This window comes from Lissotriton vulgaris, chromosome 2_1 (genome assembly GCF_964263255.1).
Source record: "Lissotriton vulgaris chromosome 2_1, aLisVul1.2, whole genome shotgun sequence".
NCBI classification, from domain to species: Eukaryota; Metazoa; Chordata; class Amphibia; order Caudata; family Salamandridae; genus Lissotriton; species Lissotriton vulgaris.
The window spans coordinates 525,166,939-525,181,559 of NC_141687.1; the positions used below are offsets into that span (position 1 = coordinate 525,166,939).

Consider the following 14,621-nt stretch of genomic DNA (forward strand, 5'->3'; position numbering starts at 1 on the left):
ATGGCGCAGAGCTATGGGGTGGAAGCAACTTGGAATCCCTGAAACACGCCCAAAACAAGTTCCTAAGGATGGTAACTGGTCTGCCACAGTCGACTCCTTTAATCCCCTACTATTCGACCTGGGGTGCCACTCGGTGGTTGATTACGCCAAATACCGACCGCTATCTTTCTGGCGACGCCTGTGGACAACGCCAGATCTACACCACTACGCAGAAGCTTGTCTGGAGGTAAAAAAATTTCCTGGAGCCCTAAAAATAGGATGGTTTAGAGAGCTTAAGGCCACTCTTCTATCTATGGGCCTTACTGAGTTGTGGTCATCGCCCGAGACAGCCACATTTCCATCTAAAAATGAGCTTAAAAAATGTTATTGGGATTGGGTGATGCACAATACTTTCTCAAAAACGAGCCCAAGTAGTCTTTCAGGATTATTTATGGTACACAAAGATCTACCCAGGTTAGAAAGGTACTGGGAAATCATCACCAAACCTCTGGACCGCAAACTCTTCTTTCAATTTAGATGCAGTTCACTCCCTATAGGGGACTTCACCAATAAGTGGGGAAATGCTAGTTTGGGGTTTTGTGCTAACTGTCAGGGTTCTGGGGAAAGTCTGTCTCACCTTTTGTTTGTGTGTCCCTTATACTCTGCCCCCAGATCTAAGTGGCTCAAACCAGTTTGTAGACAACTAGGCACTCGCTGGTCTGCTGAGGCCTTGAGATTGTTAAAAACTAATCTGGATCCGCTTATTGTTGTGGGGGTTGCCAAGTTTCTTGGTTGGGCTTGGGTGATCAGATGTAGGTTTATTAAACAAAACTAGCAGAGAATGCTTTTATCTTGTATATACTGTGGTAATATGGTATCTGTGACACCTTTTAAATTTTTGTATATTTCTGCATGAAGTCAACTCGATGTCGATGATTTAATACTGATTTTATATATGTTATTGTGTATTTTGTATTTATGTCTTTTATGATGAATTAATCGAATAAAGACTTCTTGGAAAAAAAAAAAGAAAAAAAAAAAAGACTTCGGGGTAAGGTAGGTGCGGTGCAAGAAGTTGAAGTGAATAAGTTTAAAGCGCGCATTACAGGAGACCCGCCGCGTGAGGGCCCCTATACGCGTCCGCTGACTCTGATCCAGAGGCACTCCCAGATCTGCCTCCCAGGCTGCCCATGCCGGTGGCACCGGAGGAGCAGAGTCCCGTTTCATAGCTGCATACAGCAAAGTTATCAATCTACGTCCTCTTGACGCAGGACAGTATGATATGTATGGTATGGGTCATTGGAGAAATCTCCGGGCACTGCGGCCAGACCGAGCGCACTATAGAACGCAGCCCTTGGGAATGTAAGTATTGTCCGCCACTAAGGCCAAACGACTCCACTACCTGCTCATAGGTCACGAAGCTCTCCAAAGGGATATAGGTCTGCCAGGACCTCACATCCCCCATTTCTCCACTCTCGGAAGGACATCTGGTGATCTATCTCTACTATAGGGGCCAGTATCCAGAGCGGCAGATCTCTGTGGAAGGGGGCCGACCATAGAACCCTTTCTATAAAACGTTGCCATACGCCCGCTGTGTGTCTGACCAGATAAGGTAGCTCGGCGTCAGCTCCGGCCCCTCGCATCAGTGCCAGCTGAAGCTCCTGCACTGTCGCCCTTCCTGCAAGTAACCGCGTCTCCCACACATCCGCATCCGCGAACCATCTGGCTGCCGGAAGAATCTGTGCTGCGTAATAATAAAGATCAAATCGCGGGTCCTCCAGTCCCACCTCTTCAAAGGAGCGCACAAGGGTGCGGAGGGCTACTCTGCTTCGCCCAGCCGCCCAGAGCTGGGATGTAAGCAGCGTGTTGAGAGTCCGAAAGATCCTAGGCGGAAGCGGGCACAAAGTGTACTGAAGGACATACAGTGTCCTAGGCAGCATCACCATCTTGGATATGGCCAGTCATCCCATTAGTGACAGCGGGAGAGTGTTCCAGAAGGACACGGAGCGCTGGAGAGATGTAATTACCCAATATATGTTACGGCCTAGGGACTGCTCCACTGACGAGGCCACATGAATACCCAGATATCGGAAACTGGTTTGCTCCCAACGGAGCCCCAGCCCCAGCTCTGGCAATTCCTCCTGGGGAACCGCTTCAAATCCCGATAGCGGGAAAATTAGGGATTTACTCCGGTTGATACGCAATCCCGACTCCTCGACAAAGCGGTCCAGGTGTTGTAGTAACCTCGGCAGAGCCTCCCTCGGGGATGTCAGGTAAAACAAGGCGTCCTCCGCATACAGCGACAGTATGTTGCATGTCTCACCCACCTGAATGCCCGTAGCATGATGGCAAAGGGCTCAATTGCGAGGGCAAAAAGTAGCACCCCTATCTCGTGCCGCGCTCCAGCCGCCACTCCTCCGTTCTCGTGGCTCCCAAACGCACCCTGGCCCGAGGAGAGCTATATAGGATACGAATCCAACGCCTGAAATTGGGCCCCAGGCCCATCTTCCCGAAAGACCTCCTGCAAGTAGCCCGAACCAACAGTAACAAACGCCTTGGCCAGGTCTATAGAGACCAAGACCTTCTGCTCTTCCCTTTCTCTCACCTCATGTTGGATATGATTCAACCGTCTTAAATTCATGGCCGTGTTCCGCCCGGGAATAAAACCACATTGATCCTGATGGACCAAGTGCTCCATGTGGGGTGCCAGCCGTGAGGCAAATAGATTGGTCAGAATTTTGATGTCAGAATTTATCATAGTTATCGGCCGATAAGACGAGGAGTCATGCTTGTCCCCCCCTGGTTTCAGGATCATGCATATTTCCCCTAGGGCCATGCTCTGCGGGAGCACTCCACTATCGAACGTCTCATGAAAGACCTGGAGAAGGAGCGGAGCCAAGACATCCTGCTATTCTTTTTTTTTTTTCACAACTGCATTTATTGAAAGTTTAGGCATAGCATAGGTACAGTTCTCCACAATCAGGAGGACACTGTCAACAGCAAACACATTGCAGGATGAATATATGGCCTAAACTTTTGAATCACCCCCCTCCCAATCCCCCATACCCCGCCAACCACCCCGAAAAAACAACCCCCCCCCCCCGCTACCCACCCCTTATTCCACCCTAACCCAGTGCACGTGTTCATGTTCCGCCAAAATATACAGGTAAAGCATAGTAGGCATCAGATACCGTCCTAGGTCCCAAGGTCCCAATCAGGAGGTTGTACATCATACAAATCAACTGGGGGTTCCAAGGTCAACCCCCTGTAATCCGCCCACCGCTTCCAGATCTTGTAATGCTTCCGGGGGCATCCCCTGGCCTCAAACACAGGCAATTCAAGCCCCATAAGAAAATCCAAGCCTGCTTTCCAGGCGCTAAGTGGGGGAGCACGGTCGCTCTTCCAGGCTCTCGCCAGATCTCGTTTAGCCACAACCAGACCCAGCAACAGGAGATGACGCTTGTAAATGTTTCCACCTACATTCTCTAGGACATGGAGACCCAGCCTGGGTGTACGAGGAAGGTCCCACCCCAGTACTTCGACAAACAATTCCACGCCCCATTCCAGAATCGGGTTAGACCCGCACAAGACCACACCGTATGCAGCAGCGTTCCTCTTTGTCCCACAGCGCAACCATTCCGGGGTAGCAATGAGGCCCGCCCTCCACAGTCTCTCCCTAGTGTAGTAGGCCCTATGTAGGTATTTAAACTGTATGAACCTTAGTCGCACATCAATGGCAGCCCCACGGGGGGACTCAAAGGCCTCCCTCCAGTCATCCTCATCCAACGGGCCAATATCTGTCTCCCAGGAGGCCTTCAACGACAGGAGAGAAGAGGAGCAGTGAGTAATCAGCGTTTGGTATATTTTGGAGACTTTCTTATCCTCCAGGTCCCCCATGAAGAGCTTGGCCTCCACAGGGCTAAATTCGGGAAGTTGGTCCAGCCCCACCAGACTCTGTGTAAGTGCATGGCGGAATTGTAGATATTTGAAAAATTGGGTCTTGGACATGCTGAATTCGGAGCTGAGGTCCTGAAAGGATTTGAGGGTAGTCCCTGCGAGGACATGGCCAAGTGAGGAAATCCCGATGGCGTCCCAGCCACCAAACCCCGACAATGAGGCCAGTGCGGGAAGCTGTCCGTTATTCCACAGTGGAGTTTCGGCTTTCAGCCTACCCCACCAGCCCATGCGGCGCAACGCCTGCCTCCAGATCACAAAGACTACCTGGGTGACCCGCGGCAATTTCTTCCGCCGCCTGGCCGAGTACAACAGTGTATGTAGCGTGGCATCGCCCATCAAAAAGTGTTCCAGTGCGTATGCCGGGTCGCTGTGATCGCCGTACCACTACTCATTCAGAACCAATAGATGAGAGGCCTAGTAGTAGGACAGAAGGTCAGAGGTAGCCAGACCTCCACAGTTCGTGGATAGGAAGCAAGTCCGCAGCGCCACCCTAGAGGCGCCCCCGGCCCACAGAAAGCGGCCCAGTACTGAATTCACGCGACGGAACCACTGTGGGTCAATCCTATACGGGTGGTTCTGCAATTGATATAGGAGCCGTGGGAGGGTGACCATCTTAAAGATGGCAGATCTGCCATAGATATTAAGGGGCATGCGAGACCAGGTCTTGATGTCCGATTGGACTTTGTCCCACACCGGCAGCACGTTGCGCTCCCATGCAATTGCGGCAGAACATCCTGCTATTCTTGATAAAACTCTGATGGGAATCCGTCCCTCTCTGGCGACTTTGCGCGCGGTAAACGGGCCAAAGCCATACGGACATCTGTCAACGTCAGGGCTGCATCTAGCTCCTCCCTGTCCGAATCTGAAAGGGTCGACACATGCAGGTCCTGCAAGTAGGGGATATAAGAGATCTCCGAAACGGCTGGGTCTGCTGCGTAGACTTGCCGCAATTGGAATTGGAGGACCCCAAGGACGGCCTGCTTCGAATACACCACTTGTCCGGTCAGGTCCCGTAAGGCTACAATGCTCTCTGGAGTCTGCTCTCTCCTCAATATCCATGCCAGGAGCCGCCCTGACTCATCAACCCTCCCTGTGAAGGCGCTGCCTATATTGGCCCATTGTATATTTATCAAGTCTATCTAGTACGCCATGTAGCGCGGGAGTCCAGTTCCTCTCGCTGCTGTAGGGCACTGGGGTCTGTTACAAGCTGAGCCTGCAGGAGGGTGTCCTCTTCTTTCTGGAGATCTCGGAGGAGCTGTTTCCGAACTCTGTAGGTTATCCCCATACAAGTGCCCCTCACCACTGCCTTCAGGGCCTCCCACCTAGTGGCCACGGATAAACTCCCCTGTCCCCAATTAAGGTCCACATAGTCCCCAATGGCCGTTCCCACATGCGTTTTTCCTATTTGATCCTTAAGTATATCCACTGATAGTCTCCAAGTACAAGGACAAGCAATCGAAGGCCCCCACTGAACCATGCAAGCTACCGGAGAGTGGCCCGACAAAAAACGAGCCTGGTGAGTAACTTCCACTAACATGTTAAGCTCAGCATTAGCCACTAGTACTCTATCCAGGCGGCTGTAGGTGTTGTGTGTGGGGGAGAAGCAAGTGTATACCTTCTGCGTTGGATTCCGCTGGCACCAAACATCTATCGTCCCTATGTTTCTCATGACCTCCCCGAGCTGCACAGTCATACGGGGTTTCGTGCCCTCCCGGGGCAGAGATCTATCTAGGGCTGGATCCAGAATGCAGTTGAATTCCCCGAACCAAAGTGTCGGGGTCCCCTGGTCGTGAGCCAAGACATCTTGTAAGGCCCTAAAGAAGGCCGGGTCGTCAGTTTGGTGCATATGAGTTTAAAATGACAATATCCCTGCCGTCCTGTTTAGCCCGGAGGAGCAGGTATCAACCGTTGATGTCCGCTTCCATATACTGCATAGCGAATATTAATGTAACCTTAGACTGATCTTTACTCCAACATAGCTTTTAACACTACCTTGACTATGATGTAAGTTAAAATGGTGAATTAAACAAGTAAAGGACAAGTTGATGGCTGTCGAGTTAATTACAGATATCCCCCTAAAGGAGCCGTGTAGTGCTGTTCAGGCGTTTTTGGTTGGGGATGGGCAGGTGGTGGGAGGACCATTTGGAGATCATGTGAAAAGTGAAGGTTTGGGGAAGGTCATTATTCTAGTGGGTAGGCCAGGCATACGAAAGGATGTTTATGAACGAACATGTGAAGCTCCTAGAAAAGGTGGGGTTTCAGCTCCTTTCGGAGTTCTCACTTATATACGTTGCTCCTCTTTTGTTAATCTGCTTGTTTGCAATGCTGGACTTCTGTAATCATTTTCACAAAATACTTGTATGTATTAACCTTTAAGTTAGTGGATGGTGGGATCGGCAGAGCAGACATTTATAATCTTTTGAAAAAGATGCTTTCCTGTTTTTATTTTTAAGAAGACCTTTGCACTCATTAAATATTAGTCCTCTGTATTTTCCATCTGCAATCTTTTTTTTCCTTCATTGATTAGTTGCTTACTGGCATGTATGGGAGGCCTTATTGAAGGAAGTGGCTACTGCTGACCCGCCAATATTTAACTTTTTGAGGCAGGGAAAGACAAAACAATAGCACATTTTTCTTTGAATATGTTCAGAAAGAGGACCTCATTTAGGGGTCATTTTAGATGTTGGACCCTGCGACATTACTTAGATCTCATATATCTAGGTAAATGCATGTTAAATCTGGCAAATTGGGTCTGTTTAAGGAGTCTTACATTAATTTCCTAATAATCCTCAGTTAGTCTGTTCTCAAAATCATCCTACCAATTTTGAGGTTTTCAAAATGGATGTGTGGGCATATTCACGTTTGTACTCCTGTTTACTGATAAATTTGATATTAAATTTGAAGTCCATTAGATCTATTTCAAATGTCTGAGTATTGGGTAAGCATTAGCTACTTTTCCCTGTTAGTTTCATTGTTAATCACTTAGTTTATATTTCAGTAAAAATTGTACCTGCACTGACGCTGTTACATTTGCATGACAACACCAGTATTTTAGCATGCCAATCTTTTTTTTTTTCTCATTTAATATGTACAATTTGCAACCTTTGTTAATCAACCGTTTTCCATTATTTAACAATTGTTTTATAATGTGAAAACTGGTGTTAAATGATACATATTCTTGTGTGTTGTTAAAATAGTTATTCTCTGTGATAAATGTGTGTAAAATGTTGGTTGCTGGATCTAGGCTTAAATTTGTTGTGTTGGCAATGAAGACAACGTTGTTCCTTAACAGTCCTTTTCACGTGTCGTGTCATTTTGCAAATCTATGTTTATGTGTAATTTTCTCTCTTTTTGTTTAAATGCTTCCCCAGCAAGGACAAGTTTGGAAGGTTTGCTAATATTTTGCCTTCCCTCTCTCTCTCTCTCTACCCGTTTGCCCGCTTTCACTCCACATTCATACTCCATGACTCCCACCTCAAAATTCCACAACACAGCATAGAAATTGATGCTGAACCGAAGTACACGTTTAGAGTCCCAGTAGTTCCTCAGTATACACTTAATTGGATTCCCCCAGTATGCGATTTGTACATTTGTGTGGAGCACAGGCTGCTTTTAGAAGTTCTTTATAGTTCTTATATAAACCTTTAAAAGCTAAGGAAATAAATCGCTCATTCCATATAATGACTACATAGGAAGCACTCGAAATACATTTTAGCTCCAAGAAATCCTGAATTGAAAACATTGTCAACATTTGCAACCAGCATTTTTAGTAAAAGTGCTTTGTCAACTATTGTACGTACTCATTTTGAGATATTGCTTCAGCTGCAGTACAAAAATGCAGCAAAAATAATTACAATGAATAGTACAGAGTTGGAAAATGGTTTATTTAATATCAGCTGCGTAGTTACATTTGCCTTGCCCCATTTTCCTTTGTGCAGTGGTTGTTGCTTTGAATGTTTTTCCAGTTTATTAGCTTCTGCCTCACCCTGCATATGGCTGGATTTATAATTTATGTTGAAGCATGGAATTTTGATCAGGGAGACTTTGGTGATGCGAATGTAGCTTTCCCCTCTCTGCTTTTGTGCACTGTTAATACTGGTGTTACAAATGTTTTCACTCAAGGTTGTCTACGCTGTCAGCCTTTGCATTCTTAAACTGTGATGTTTCCCTTCACTTATTCCCATTATGTCATATCATACATAAAAAAGTAATTTTACTAAAGATTATTGAAATTTTAAAGGCAATTATATTTTCAATGTTTGCTTTCCTTTGTTTTTTTTTATAGGCATGTGGTGATCCCAAAGCAAAGCCATCCTATCTCATTGATAAAAATCTGGAATCTGCAGTCAAGTTTATTGTTAGAAAGTTTCCAGCTGTAGAAACACGAAACAACAATGTAAGTAGACCCCCACCTAAGCAGTGCTTGGCTGGGATTGATTGATGTGCCACAAGATTGAAGGTAGTGACAGTCGCTCTTTTGAGATGCATGTCAAAGTCCTTTCATTGATTAGCGCTTAGCCTGGTCTTGAAGAATTCAAAACACTAAATATGAATTTTACTTTCCGTAAATAATACATTTCTCTCTGTCTGGGCTGTTGTTTTAACTTTAAAGACTTAAAACAGTAAATGTTTAAAGTTCGTGTTACCCATTATGATGGATTTCAGTAACTGTACTCCATTAATGTGAAAGCCAGAGCTTGATTTTTATCTGTCAGTTGAAAAGTTTACTGCTCTACGTGAGCTTAAGGTAATGAGCTCTACGTGTGCAAAGGGCAAATGTTAACTTCATCAATATTGGAAATGCAGACCTTCTTTCTCATCTAATCAATGCATTGGGTGTTAAACATTTAAACTGTAGTATTTAAATCTGGAAAGCATGTTTTATATTAAACCACAATTACATTGACGAATTGGTTATTTTCGATTCTGTTGCAATTGTTGTTTATGATTTTAAGCTTGTATTCCTGTGGTTTCCCTTTTGCTACATCTCAGCCTTTGATTTTTGGGAATAGTAGAATGAGCTGGATCTAGTACTGACCTATTGACTGTTGCATTTTGTAGCTGCTTATGATAATTTCTGATCCTATTAATTGTTATTATCTTATGCTAATGGTCTGTGTAACAATTATCTCAATGGTGAAGGCATGGCCTGCCAATAGGATGGTAGCGTACACCATTACCCTCCGTCCGGTGTCTCACTTTTTTTGTAGTGTAAAATCAGCCGAACTCAATGGGGTATTTATGTTTGAAGGCAGTTTACTTATGGTTGTTGGAGACAGTGTTGACTATTCTCCTTGTTAAATGTTTAGTATCGTTTCAGAAGAATTTTATTTGAATAGTAATTTAACAACAGTTTTTGTATTGCCCATTGTAAGTGATACTCAGAAGCTAAATTTGCAGTTGGTTTCCCTTACTGTTATGCTACCAGCATTTGTGTAACACACGTTTAACATTTGTGTAGTCCTGTAGCACTTTCAGACTCTTATATATTTTTTGTCTGTAGTCCAGTTTGTTGTAGCTATGTTTGCATTGTAAAAAACTTTCATTTGTATGAAATATTTTCTAATCCTTTGTATTTGCTATTGGGTTCAGGAGGAGGTGTACAATCTGGTCAGGCATTTTGCAGTTGTTTAGAGACGTAATGGCTAGCATGTTTCTGCTAAAGCATTATACTAGTAATTGGGACTATAGGTATGGTAAGATGGGGAGAAGGAGACAATTAAAGAAAGGGGGGCTTTTGGCTGCTTCACCGTGCAGTAATGCTGCACCCACACAGCATAAACTCACTCCCTACTCTGTGTAGCTAGTCACTGCCATGTCAGCATCAGCAGTAAAAATATAATCTAAGGGAGAAGCAGTGTGGCCAGCCGCTCCCAAGAGGCAAACTTAAAAAAAAAAAAGTGAGCTAAATTAAAAGATGCAGCTTGACTTTGGGTGACGACAAGTGTCCTTGAACCTCTGTAGAAGACAAAACCTGGAGTTATGGAGGGGAGCTTGTCTTGGGTGAGGTGAGGTCGAATGCTATACGAGCTAGCGAAAATTCCATTTAGGACTGTAAGGGACTTTCATTGTTAAGAAATCTGAACTGGAAAAGGAATATGTTTTAATACGTGCTGTTGTGTGTTTGATCACTTGCAATGGGAACGGGCGGAGGTGGGTGGTGTGCGTGCATTTGGTTTTGAATGTGCAAGGAATTATGAATCCATGTTACGATTGTGCAAGCAGCCTACACTGTCTGACTCACTAAGGTATCTCATTAAAGTATCACAACCTGTTGGGCAGTTTCTCCACATAATGACTGAATTGTGTTATGAAAATATCAGGGACACTAACTAGGACAACAAAAACTATTTTTTTTCTCTTACCCTATGAAACCAGTTAAAGAAAACAAAGACCTGAATTGTAAACCAATATGTAGATAGAAACGTATCAGTATACTCCCCAAGATCCCTTCTACTTAAGAAAACTGCAGAATCTTTTGTCATCCATGTGTTGACACTGCCTTTTAGCCCCTTGGCTATTGGTTTTCTCACCAAACAGGAAAAGCAAGCACTTCGAAGCTACATGCCCGAAAGTGGCTAAGAGAACAGCTATGAGTTGGTACAGCACATGTACGACTCCCTCTGCAATCCTAATTTGGGTGGGGATGAGATTTTATACCCAGAATGTGGAGAAACATGCAGAAATTGGAGCACAAACAAGGAATACCATGAGAATTGTCAATTCCTCTGGGAAAACTGTATAATGGTGTGGTAATGCTGCACCCACTAATTACCACACTCTGCCTTATCTGACATTCCGGGTGTGGTGTTCCCAGAACCTTTTAATGAGAGAGTTAGATGCTATGACAGTGTCAGTCGGAAGATGCTGAAGGAGTTAATCCAGCATTTCTTGCATTGCATAAGGGTGGAATAGATTGTCTAAGATTTGAATGCCATCTCCATTGCTGACACTAAAACAGCATATGATGAAGCAGACATAGCCAGCTTGCAGATAACGACTGGTCTTATGTTGTGCTATCATTGCTGGCTCCAGACCTTCATATATCCCCACAGAGGAGACTACTATTCAATCAATCACAATTCTTTATTCGGCTCTAGCTTAGCCTTCAGTCATATCATACAATGCACAGTTCAAAGGGTTTCATGCATAATTAAAAAGTCCGGTAAAAAAACAATTATAAAATAAACTTTAAAAACTTCGAAATTCTCCATTAAATAGAATTCTAGCAGCAGAATACCATAATAATTTCAGTATTTAGATTATAGTCTCAGGGAATTTAAGATGAAATTTAAAACCGCAATAGTAACAGTTTTATTTCCCAGGGACTGCAAGTAAGGAAACGCCTCTTGGTGGATCTAGAGTCTAAAGAACGTAATGTGGGGTGCAGGAACTGCTGTCGTTAATGTAGGTAAAATGTACGAAATAAAGTAAAGTGCATGGTGCTTTGTTTGGCTGGGATCTCACAATGACTAAGGGGTAAAGATGAAAACCTGAGACCTTTGGTGGAATAGGCCACCAGTAAGTGTATAGTGTGCAGTCCAAACATTGTAAGTAAGAACTTCTGTCTTTCATCTACAATATACTGTAAATAAAATGCTGGGCGTAGTTGTGAAAGTTGATTCTGCACTCTACCTGGCTATCACTATGTTGTGCCTTTTGTACATGTTGATAAAAAGAATTTTTATGTATCCTGAGGAATTGTTGGATAAAAGAGCCGGGTTGTGATAAAAAGCTGGGATGCCCAGGCTTTCAAAGCCCTTTTTGACAGATTTCAGCCAAAGAATGTCTAAGCATTTGTCCAGATTCAGGCAATCTAACAGCACTGTTCTACATATTGGGCTTCTGGATTTTTCCAAATAAGCTGTAACAATAAGAGGGGTTGTAATTTGATGTACTCTTCCAAATAGTTTAGCCCTACCTCCTTGTGGCAAAATGATGTTGGAGTGGAGTGTGGGGTAGCCAGAAGTTGTCTTATGAATTTCTTCAGTACAATCTGGAGGGATTCACAGACACCTACCCCTAATTTTGCAACCAATAAAAATGTACTTTTAAAGATGCATAGTAGCTCACTTATGGGTTTATGTCCCAGCTTTTTTATAAATCTGAAAACTGCATGAAATGCCCTTTGAAATTGTAAAACTCTAACATTAAATACAAATTCCAGTTAAAATCAGTATCGATAGGGACGCCCTGGTAAGTGAAGTGGGAAGTTTTTTCCTCTTCTCCACCAAGCAAAAGCTTTCTACTATTCATTGTGTAGTATTTATTTACCCCAAAGGTTTATGAGGTGAAGGGGTTCTTAAAAAAAAAAACATTGAAGAAAGGTATAGCTAGCAGCATCTGGGAACCCTCATGCAACACAGACCTTTTTTTCTTAAACTAGATGACAAGCAAATGACCGCAGATCTGTGAAATCTGACCTCTGCCAGCGAACTTAACAAAGGTGGCTTCATATTTTCAGCAAAGAACCATCAGAGCCAGCAACTGTTCCTGTTTGAGGGGCGCAAAGAAATGTGCTGGTACCCTGAGCTAGCAATAAAAAGGCAACAATCCTCCGAAGACTTAAACATTGGTCAGAAGGCTGGGGTGTTTGCCCAAGTAATGGGAGATCACCTCAGGCTGCAGGTTATTGCGTAATTATGTCATCTACCATTAAGAAAGGCGAATATCAGATAGACTATTGGCGATTCTTAAAAGACTGAAACCTCCTCTTCAGATACTTAATTTTAAGTTTAAAATTAAGAGTACTTAATTTTAAGCCAACCACTCTTTAAGATAACAAGTATTGAAGACTCCTCTCAGCAGGGGCTTGATATTCATAATGTAACGCAAAGTGATGCTCTTAACTCAGTGATGCATTACGCCTATAGGGCACATCAGGAATACCTGATTGCCAAGGTGCTCTTAACCCATGAACCAGCAAGAGGTATCCTGATGTCTTTGGAAGGTGTAGAATATCACTAAAGCCCAAAATTCCACTTATTTAGGAAGGAAGGCCCTCACACACTCTTTGGTGGCTTGCTTCATCATGCGGCCCATCCTCAACTTAGTCAAGAATGTTGAATCACTATGTGAGAGAAAAACCAGGCTAGGCAATAACTGGGGAGTAAAACTAATTACTAGTTGACAAATGTTTTATTCTCTTCACTAGTAAGTAGAGTTAAGAAGCAAAAAATACAAAGGAATTTTTTAACACCGATAGGAGGTCGTCATGATTAAGCCTGCATGAAAATGCCCTGGAATGGCTCAAGGGCTTTTTTCACGACACATCCCCTTTCTCTGTAACTTTGAATCACATCAGAACTTCTTTCTTGGTGTCTCTGACCAGTTGTAAGTATATAATATGCTGAACCAGGTAAATATTTGGTTGGGTAAAGTTTCACCATTCTTTGAAACCCCATCTCAATAGGTATTGCTCTATCACAGCAGTTGGAGGGGAGGTACCAGACTTATTCTGTCTCTTTTTGTGCGAACACCTTCCTGCTACTTTAGTTTGATGCCAGCCGTCATTGGTGGTTGTACTTTTCCTCTCTTCTTCCTTAAAGTATTTTGATCTTTATCCATGACCACAAACCAATGTACTGCCTATAGAAAAAGTGGGACAAACTCCTGGTGGTTTGACACAGGAAATAAGGCTTTGAGCATTAGAAAGGTGCATATTGTACCCAGCAGAACATACGCATGGGTTGGGCAACTGTGTGGCAGACCTGCTGAAGCAGGGGTAACCAGGAGATGCACAACTGAGCCTTGGTCCTATAAAAGTGCCTTTAGGTGTGGGCACAATCATGGGATTGTGACCAGGGAACATGTGAAATGCCACAAGTACACACCAAGCTACCCATTGTCTCATTTCCAGTTGTGTGTTCTTTAGCTAGGTTGGTCAGGAATATTTGTGTATGTTCTCCCTTTCTCTGTCGCATCTACCAAGCAGAGTCGGGAAGAGATGACAGACTACTGACAATACTCCTGTTGCTCCATCTTGATTTTGCTAATCCCACGTCTCGCCGCCTCATTGAAGGATCAGCGGACAGCCACAAACAATTGCTGCCTTTCTAGAATCTCCTAAACTGACATGGAGGGGCGATTTTACACTAGGCACATGAAGACCGTTGACGCTTAGGCCAGAATGCAGCATAGCACACAGAATGGGGATTATATTGATTTAAGATGGAGTGTATGATCCACTGTATTGTGACATTCACATAACGAGAGTGCGACTCATTATAGTCAGCCTGCAAGCCAGTATCAATCGAAAAACTGGATGTGAAAGGCATACTTTACCGAGCCCAGCACGGCTTGTCGGATTTATAAACAGCATTTTAATCAACAGCAGAACAAGCTGCCAATTTATGATTAATAGTAAGTAACATTTTTCATATTTGTACGGATGAATCAGATCAGGGCTCCATGACAAGCGCTTTGGTGCCAGTGCCAATGCCAAGAAATAGTGTGCCATGAGCGAAAACATTAAGCACAATTTCATTATTGTTGGGAAGTGTGCTGTTACAAATTGAAGTGAAAATAACTGAAAACGTAAATTTTGTTAAACTGCTGCATTGCACACGACAAAATAGAACTCATTAAACTTCACATAGTTGAAATGCATCGCGACCTAGATTACAGTATTTAGTGTTAAAAATGTGCCAGGTTTTTAAGGATCACAATAACTGGTGCACACAATA

At 43.8% G+C, this 14,621-nt stretch overlaps 1 protein-coding gene across 1 annotated transcript in view; it reads left to right on the top strand.

Annotated features, from left to right (window-relative positions):
- The window catches only part of NCKAP1 (NCK associated protein 1), a 649,223-nt gene that overhangs the window by 74,844 nt on the left and 559,758 nt on the right, over positions 1-14,621 (top strand). Inside the window, exon 2 of the mRNA XM_086955458.1 lies at positions 8,222-8,332. Within this exon, the coding sequence (XP_086811584.1) occupies positions 8,222-8,332 (111 nt within the window). The remainder of the gene's footprint in view (positions 1-8,221; positions 8,333-14,621) is intronic.